At 40.0% G+C, this 9,884-nt stretch overlaps 1 protein-coding gene across 1 annotated transcript; it reads left to right on the top strand.

Annotated features, from left to right (window-relative positions):
* LOC149842062 (protein RGF1 INDUCIBLE TRANSCRIPTION FACTOR 1-like) lies at positions 1–9,884 on the top strand. Its single transcript, XM_090000582.1, has 5 exons — positions 1–204; positions 7,927–8,004; positions 8,352–8,600; positions 8,707–8,847; positions 9,555–9,884. Exons 1-5 carry the CDS (start codon positions 1–3, stop codon positions 9,882–9,884), a joined length of 1,002 nt encoding a protein of 333 aa, XP_089856708.1.

The raw sequence follows: 9,884 nt of genomic DNA, 5'->3' as shown, positions 1-9,884 counted from the left end.
ATGGAGGACGACGATGCCGGAGAGCGTGTCGGTTCACGGAGGACGGCGACGAGGCAGAGCGTTCAGTTGCTGGAGGACGGTGACGCCAAAGAGCGTGCCGGTTCACAAAGGACGACGATGAGGCAGAGCGTTCGATTGCTGGAGGACGGCGATGCCGGAGAGCGCATCGATTCACGAAGGACGGTGATGCTGAAGAGCGCATCGGTTCACGGAGGACAACATTGCAGATATCGAAGGACGGGCAATCCCTTTGCAATGCCTGTCAGGTGCGGTACAAGTCCGACTTATTGCTGCCGGAATACCGTCCGACAAGGAGCAAAATTTTTTTATATTTTTTTTAAATTTAGCGACGGATTAGCGACAAATACTGTCCATCACTAATCTATCGCAAATTAACAACGGAAGTAACGACAAAAAATTTTGGTGCTAATTAGCGAGCAATAATTTGTGATGAACGATATCCATCGCTAATCTGTCGTCAATCGATCGCTAAAAAATTTAGCGCGACGGATTAGCAATGGATATCGTCCATCGCTAATCCACGATTTTCTTGTAGTGTAGCTTTCCTCAATGAGGAAAAAAGAAAAGTAGAGAATAGAGCAACAAGATTTCATACATGCAGATAGAAAACCATGAATAAGTTGGTCAACTTAGGCACTAAGTACAGTCGGTTTCAGGTGGCCTATCAAATCGCTGAATCCATTGTATATGCGCTTCAGATTGTTTATATTCAAACAGGGCTTGAGTTTTCTTTTGCCATGGAGGAAAGATATCTTTGCCTTCAAATTTTATTCTTGAGTTGCAATGATGGTAGAAGATGACAGTGTAATTTATTGCCAGTTGCAACAATGGTTTTTTTCCTTTCCTTTCACATTGCATAAGAAAAAAAGAAAAGATAAAGAAACAATTGATCTTTCCCTCTTTTGACCACCACCACACCAAAATTAGATTGAGAATTGTTGAAGTGAGAACTCCATTGCATCTGTCTTAATTTGGAGAGAGAGAGAGAGAGAGAGAGAGAGAGCGCTCCATTGCATCTTTATGCCTTAATTTGAACAAACACCATCTTGTTGAGTGAAGCAATGATAGAAGTGATGCGTATCATGGTCGATCAGAAGCCAAACTTGTCACTTGTGAGACTCTAAGATACTATTGTTAAGTTGGTAGACAAAGGGAATAAAGAAGGGTGGGTGTGGATATAAAATAATAAAAACAAGATCAAGCCACAAGGGGAGCATGTGATGTGCCTTAGCACGTTCAAGTGAAAGCATCCAAATGAGGCACAGCCTACCACGTGAGGAGGGAGGGAAGCCCAGTGAAAAGCAAAAAGGGGAAAAAAAGGGGCGAAGGGAGAGAGACCAAGTAAGCTGTGCACGTTCAACGAGCAAAGAAGAGGAAAGTGATTAGGGAAGCGTTTGAGTCACACACTTTCTCTCTCTCTGTTTTTCCCTTGGGTCAGCATCTCAGGGATCCCCACGTGCGCAGCGCACGTGCATAGTACGATCCCACGTCAGATTCCCTGACCATGTTCAGAGGGGCTGGCCCACCAATCTTTGACCAGTAGACTGCCAATAGGGAGAGAGAATCTTGTTGGGGTTTGATTGACTGGATCTGTAATGATGCATATCCAACTTGTTCATATATATATATATATATATATATATATAGGGAGAGAGAGATTATTTACTAATAACATTTGGAGGTATAAACACTTCTGGATCACATAAGTTCTTGTTGTTTTCATCTAATCAGATCTGATAGATAGATTCAGGACAGTGTAATACCATGGATCAATATTTGTATCATGTTTTGTTTGACCTAAGGCATGAGTTTAGGTGTTGAAATTATATTGCATATTGTAAACCGTTGATCTTTTAAGCTTTATAAAACCATGCCTACATGTGATAATAAGAGATCCACAAGTTGACTCCTATAAAGCAAACGCATGTATATCACATTTGCAAAGTTAGTTTTATGAAAAACAATCAAAAAATATAAAATGAAGCATTTTGTATATAGAAACACTTGTAGCATATATATATATATATATATATAGAGAGAGAGAGAGAGAGAGAGAGAGAGTCTTGTCGGGGTTGGCTGACTGGATCTGTACTGATGCAGATCGGACTTTGTTCTTGCACGTACGGTACTCTGTTGGAACCACAATGAAACCAACAAAAATCGAAAGCAGATCCAGTGCTCTAGGCAGAACACTTATATAATTGTTCTGCTCAACTAGGGGGAGCCACGTAGTGGGTGGCCCCCTTATAAAAAGGAAGAACTCCCCAATTAAAGAGGGGGACCCAGTGTACTGCCCCTCATCTTAAAAGGGATTTCGGGCCGAACATAGGACCAAACCTCACAAAAATCTAGACTGATGAGCTCCACTCTTGTGGCTGGGTGAGGCTGGAGGTAGTGGGTCAGTCTTGTGAACCTAGTGGACGGATCCAGATGCATCTCCTATCACTTACCCAGCAAATGTTTGGATTGTGTATCAGCCATGGTGCCTCACCTCAGGTTCGAAGTTCAAACCCCGCAGGTTGCTTAACCTAACTGAGGGATCTTGGGTTTTCTTTCACAAAAAAAAAAAGCTACCTCTTTTTTTTGTGAAAAGATAACAGTCGGTTGTACAGAATTTGAGCTGATCACGTGAATGCTTGATGTTGATAAAAAAAATGTGGTATTCCTCTTGACATTGTAGTAGTCCATCTTATGGATATGACCAATGTTATCAGTATCGGTTGGGTATCGTACGAAAATCCATAGGCTTCACACTGAATAGGCTATTTTTTAATAAATATAAAAAATACTTAAACATAAAATTTAATATTATTTTAATAGTTTTAACATGTGTTACGATTGATACGTAATATTTTTTTTTATTTTTTGGCCGATACAAAACGATTCACTTGAGTATCCGGCCGATACAGCTGAATCGGTGGCCAAACGATTCAGGGCCAATGCCGATTCAAACATTATGACAAGTTCCATTATGTAAAGTGACCATTGTTTAAGATTCCTTGTAAGAAAAAAATATTAACAGAATTGGTACACTTTATTTAGTGAATTAGTTGATTAATTAATCATGAGTTTTACCAATTCATCACACTATTAGTTGAAATTCCACCTGCTGACTTTAACTGATATTTCTCCTAATTATTCACGATTATTTGAATTTCCATGGACAAGAAAAACTGCCCACGAGAGCTCTGCCTTTCCTGGCTAGGAAGACGGTGACAGAGGATGCATTTCTTGTCACGAGGTCGAAACTGGGTGTACTCCTCCATTGGCTCAATGATCCATATATATATTATTAGGTGTTTCTTAGAATTGCATTTTCAATAATTTTTCTATAGAGTACCCTCCCATATTCTAAATTGCATGGAATAGACTTTCGGTTGGACCACCCAAACGTGCTCTTAATTTAGACATTTTGTTTTGATAGAATTGGATCTGGCCTAGGTGCTTTTTTTTATTATATATTTACATAGAGAAACCACCCCGAAGATCAGAGACCTAGCTGCGCTGGCTCTGCCTGCCGGACTTGGTTGTTGTCTTGGTTAGGGGTGGCAATCGGGTAGGGTTGGCGGGTCAGCATACCTCAACACAAACCCGATCCGTTTATTAAACGGGTCGACTGTGGCAACCACGAACCCGACCCATTTATTAAACGGGTAACCCGACACGACACAGTTAACCCGTTTAATAAACGGGTCGGGTCGGGTAAACAGGTTGGCGGGTCAGGTTCAGGGTTTTACATTGAAAAGTTTATGGGTTGGTGGGCGGGTTGGCGGGTCGGGTTGACCCGACCCGCCTAACCCATTTATTAAACGGGTTGGGGTTTGGCGGGTTGGCATACCCCTAACACGAACCCGACCCGTTTAATAAACAGGTTAGGCGGGTCAATCCATTTACGACACGAACACGTTTAAGCCAAACCCGAACCCGCCTAAGAAGCGGGTTGGCGGGTAGTGTCAGAAATTGCCACCCCTAGTCTTGGTAGCGTAAAACTCGATGGGTTACCCTTTGCCTCAGGGAGTCACTATTCTTCACATTGACCTAAGTGATTATTGACTTCTATCATACTCAACAACAAAAAAAAAATCTTTGCTTTTCTCTTTTAAGAACAATTGTCAATTCATGATAAACACCCATGCTAGCGGCAATTATTGGTGATACTTAAAAAATATCAGGAAGAATTTGAATATTATCAAAGCATTTTGAAAATAACAAGCGATCTTTAAAAGTCTAGACTTTTTGCTCATATGTATTTATATTTTTAACTAATTTATTGTGCCGTTATTTCTAATAAAAATGCATGAAAAAAATAGTCTCAATAATTTTAATGGCCTAAATATTGCCGTTTTAAACGTTTGTCATTATGACGCCCATTTAAAGTAATATGCGTGAAGTCATTGTGTAGGGGTTTTCAATTCCACTGTAACTAATGTTGGTGAGTTGAGAATGCGTGGAAAGAAAGGTTCTGCAATTTTACCTAAAAGTTAAGTTTTTTTTTATTCTTTTAACGATCTCTCCCTAGTTAATTTCCTAAGCAACCGAACTTTTACAAATGGGAAGTTTTCTTGACACTTGATTTTATTCTTCTTTTTTTAAACGCAAGCTGGGGTTAGAGGCAGACCCCCACCAGTTATCATTCAACGTACCACTGGGGTTTGAACCTGCAACGTCCCACCACAAGTCCTACAAAACAGGGGGAGCCCCCTTCCCCTTGGTGTTTTGATTTTATTCTTCTTTCTCAACAAAGTCATTATAAGGGTACATTTGGAAGAGAGAAAAACTCTCATAGGAAAAGAAAGTGTTGCCTATGAGAAGTTTTCTGAAAAATTTTTTTTTGCTTGTTTGTGTAGAATAAGAAAAATTAAGTCAGAAAATGTGAAAAAATGAGAGAGGAGGGGGTGGTGGAGGTTTGAGGCTCTATCTGAGAGGCCCTCTACCCCCAGCAGAGTCCGGCGCATCATTGTCACTGGCAGCACCTCCGCCGCAGCCTCGCTCCTCGCCGCGATGGCCATCATCACCGTTGTCAATTCACCGATCAGCACAACGGCAAGAAAGGCGGTCATGCCATCTCCGAGGTCTTCAAATCCGGCAAATTGATCACGTTCGTCTGCTCCGTGGTGGACCACCCGTCCACGAGTGTCTCATCGATCACTGGCTCCCTCGGCCAAACGGCCAATGTTGGAGCTGGCCCTTCATCTTTCTCTTCTCCCACTGCCGGATCTGGCCAAACGACCATCAGATGGAGGCTGCACCATCGCCGAATCTGATTGTCATCACCGGGTGGTGGTGGTGGGATGGATGGTGAGATGGTGGACGGTGGTGGGAGATGGGTTGTGGAAACATTCATCCCCCCCCCCCTCGCGCTCATGGAGGAATATTTCTTATCAAAAAGTGTACTTTTTAGAAAAACTCTCAGTGAAACAGTCTCTCTCGTTTGGAAGGGTAGAAAAATCCATACAGATTTTCCCTTTTGCATTACTTTTCCTACATCATTCTGGTTTCCAAATATGCCCTAAAACTGCAATGCAAGCACAATTTCATTCATGCATGTTCTTACTCTTTATTTATGATGAGTTTGAGACCCTTGTTATAAGATCAAATCTAGGTGTACTGCCGTTGGGCAGGAGGACCTCAAGGGTTTTACCAAATGCAGGGTTACTAATGTGCGGTCCGTGATTGGGGTTTTTCCTTAACATAGTAAAAAAAAAGGTGTGTTTGAGACCCTTTGAGAATCTGATGTAAGATAGTGTCCACACCTCATGGCATTCAAGCGATAATGTGTAGCTTCTAGACTCGGACTGTCTCGTACCTCATAAAAATATATCTATGTATTTTTTCTTAATCCAAACATGTATATGTGTTTATCATTACTTATAATCATTAAAAACAGGGCTTTGGATTGAATCAATTTAACAAGAATTCTTGATTTTTAGTTATCAAGTTTTTGGCATAATATAAATCATTGATTTTTTTTGTTGAGCTGAAAACATATGAAAAATATTTAAAAAATACATGTTTTGTACTAAATAAAACATGGAGATCACATATATGAGTTTAGATTAAACAAAAAACATATACACGTATATTTTTTAAAGGAGTCTAGTGCAGTCTAGGAGATAAATGGTCTAGAAGCTACAAGCGATGAATCAAAAATACATATATGAAGGGAAATACATGGATCTTTCGCCCAACCTGGTCAAATTTGAGATTGGATCTCAAATATCAAATCCCTCTTATTTGAGAACAAAGGCATCCAAACATGATCTAAGGATTTATGAAGTCTAGGGACATGGAACCACCATTCTTCAACAAGGTGCCTTCATTTATCTTCTTTTTCAGCTGATTTTGTAAACCCAACCATTCTTCTCATCCATCAGCCACCAAACATAAAATTCCTCCACTGAAATATTTTTTTTTCATCAAAATCACTGGAGAAGGCAAATTTTCAAGCTTTAATTTGAATGGTGCAATTCCTGTTCCATACGGAAATCTGCAGAAAATAAAGTCAAGCAAACAGAGCATTTACGGTTCGATGGAATCTTCAGGCCCTCCTAGAGTCTTCCACTAGTTTTATCCTGGCTTTAGTGAACGGTTGGCAGAATCACTAAGCTACAAACATTTGAGCAATATCAAATTATTATCCTCCCATGCTTCCTTTCCTTGAAATATTCATCACTCCCACACGCGCGGGCACGTACATGGAGACTCGCACTATAATGTGCTCCACTACTCTTCATAATCATATTTAATTTCATAACTTGAAGATACTTAACATTAAAATAATCCACATTTGCATTAACCACTAAGCTACTTGATGAGTTTAGCATCGTTCTACTTCATTCCTAGTGACATGGCACATAGGACTCCAAACGACTTGGATCATGCCATAGGTTATTGGGTTAAGTCTCACAAGTATAATTCTGGTATTTAGTTGCTACCATTTTTTTTTTCGATTTATAACCCATAGAAACTGCACCCAGCATGAAGACCTGGTTGCACTGGTTCAGCCTGCCATACCTATGGTCATCGTGCCGGGCAACGTAAAACTTGGAGGCTAGGACCCTCACCCCTGGGGCCTATTCATAAGCCCCTCCAACCTGATGAGCGGGGTCCTCATGGGTAAGAAACAGACTAATTATATCAGCAAAGCAGGATCCCAAGCCATTTAGAGTGTTTCTTGTGATTAGTCATGTGATGCACCTTTCATGCCATTGAAAACCTAGTAACTCACATGCAAGTGTATTGCTTCTACCTTTCTATAAACTTATGAACATCTTTGACTGAAAATAATCTTATGATCATATCAACACCACGCCCATGTTGACTTGTTTAAACCTTGTGATGCTGACAGTGCTTAACAATTCTGAACCACCTCCAGTTTTTTCATGATTTTGCTGGCCAAGTTTCCGTAAGAAACTGCCATTGCATTTGCACTGTCGGTCCTGAAGACTGAGGATCCTATCAGAGTTCACCCAGGTGCACATGAGCACAAGACTCCTGCAATTGAACCTCTAAATAAAATATTATGCTCATCAGAGTCAGGCACAAACTCAAAAAATTAGACACAAATATGTGATGTTTTCTTAGTTAAATTAAATAAATTACTACCCAGAACTTGAGATATTGTTGGTGCATAACCTAAACTAAGGAGGGTCCCCATGTAACCCTACCTAGATGGTATGTGAACTAATAATTGGACATGTCAAAGTAGTGAGGTGACCTAGTTTCTCCCCCTAAGAGGACTATGGTCCTCTCTCAACTCATGCATAACACACAATACAAGTAGGAAAAAATCAAAAATTTCTAGGGTTGGAACTATGGTCCTCTCTCAAACACTACCACACAAACAAGTAGAAAAAAATCAAAGTTTTCTGGGGTTGGCAACCACTGTGACTATTGTTTATTCAGGGCTCAAATTCTCGAGACAAGGAACTGGTAAGAAATGTTAAAAAGGAAGAGGGTGGGAGACACGGAAACAGTGCCCACGTTCTCCCTCACATACTACACCATACTTTAATCCTGACCTCACACCACAATCTCTTGACAAAATTAGATTTGTATTGCACCAAGGAATAATAAATGTGTACCTAATGTCGAATTCCAAACTTCCATAAATAAGCTCTCCCCCCTCCTATTCTTTTCCCTCTTGCCCCATCTTCAATTCCAAGTCCGTGTTCTAAGCTAGGGAGTGAAGTGGGAGAACAGGATCTAAATGTTACTATGGTGAGTTCAATTTTCACTGTTTTACCTTTTTATGTCTTTGTTTTGACCATTAGGAGTGCAACTCAACATGTGTCTTTTGTGACTGAATTTCCCTTCTTTTCTTTCTTCAGGGGATCATTCAGAAGCCTGCTTGGTTAGAAGCACTCAACACACACAAGTTTTTTGTGAGTTGTTCTGCACATGAGAGTGCAAAGAAGAATGAGAAGAACATATGTTGCTTAGACTGCTGCACTAGTATCTGTCCTCACTGTTTGCCTGCTCACAGACTACATAGGCTGGTTCAAGTTCGACGTTATGTTTATCATGATGTTGTTAGACTTGAAGATCTGGAGAAACTCATTGATTGCTCTAATGTTCAGGTAGTAAAGAGTTATAGACAAAACATGCAGTGAATTATATTTTTGTTTGCTTTTGTTTAAGGGCTTTCTTTAACTTGGTCATGTTTCTCATTCATTGTTATTGCAGGCATATACAATTAACGGTGCTAAGGTGGTGTTCATCAAGAAACGGCCTCAAAATAGGCAGTTTAAAGGGTCAGGCAACGTTTGCACCACTTGTGATAGGAGCCTGCAGGAGCCTTATATTCACTGCTCCCTTGGTTGTAAGGTGAACAACTATGGAAATGATCCGCTTCAATATAGTCTCTTAATTCATTCTCCTTCTATAATTAAGTGCCCATGTCTTGCTTTTTTTTTTGTTCATTGTTTGGCTTAACTTGAATTGTTTTTTCCTTTTCCACCTGAATCAAGTTTTTGTTTGTGGGCTTAGTAGATATAACTCTCTCTCTCTCTCTCTCTCTCTCTCTTATTTCTGTTTCCCTTTTATTTTTAAGCACAAACAGTTATAATGCCACAGGAAATTATGGATTTTAATCTTTGAGTATGAAAGACACAACTCCGTAGCTCCTCTCAAGGTAGCAAAGAAGCATATTATAACTCTCAGCTATGTCCAGGATAAACATTAAGAGGTAGTACAGTGTTTTTAACTGGATTTGGATTTATACAAAACAAAATTGAACCTATAAAAAACTAAAAATATTATGTAAAACAAGTACAAGTACCCCCAAGTCATAACAGAGTCTGGACTGTCAAGCAAACGGAAAAGCTCGAGTGCCTTTTACCAAATCTATTATGTGCAGAAACTTGTGACCTGCTGTAACTATAATTCATCATCTTAAACATCAAATGTTCTATTTCCAAGAGACCTTCTAAATAACATCCAACATCTTAGTCCTCCTGCTTCACTAAATGTGTCCTTTAAATGCAGTTAGCAATCCATTTCTCATGTTTATTACTAATTAGTGTGATTAACAGGTGGACTTTGTATTAAAACAAAAGAAGGATCTCTCGGTATACTTAAGAACATGCGAGTCACTACAGCTCAGTCCTGATTTTCTGATCCCTCATGAGGTAGGAGATTATGACATGAACTGTGCTGAAGACTCTGATGAACTGATGGGGTCATCATCTGTTTCTTCTGGTTGTGAGACCGTCAGCTTAGAATGCACCCCAACAACAGAATTCGTTCGAAAGAAGCGAAGCGGGCTCTATATATGTGCAAGATCAGCAAATGTTAACAATGAAGATATGGCAACTAGCCTGAACAGAAGAAAAGGCGTCCCCCACAGATCTCCTCTATGCTGA

Source organism: Nuphar pumila, chromosome 3 (genome assembly GCF_984573655.1).
Source record: "Nuphar pumila chromosome 3, dmNupPumi1.hap1.1, whole genome shotgun sequence".
NCBI lineage: Eukaryota > Viridiplantae > Streptophyta > Magnoliopsida > Nymphaeales > Nymphaeaceae > Nuphar > Nuphar pumila.
This window is presented reverse-complemented; position numbering and strand designations above follow the sequence as displayed.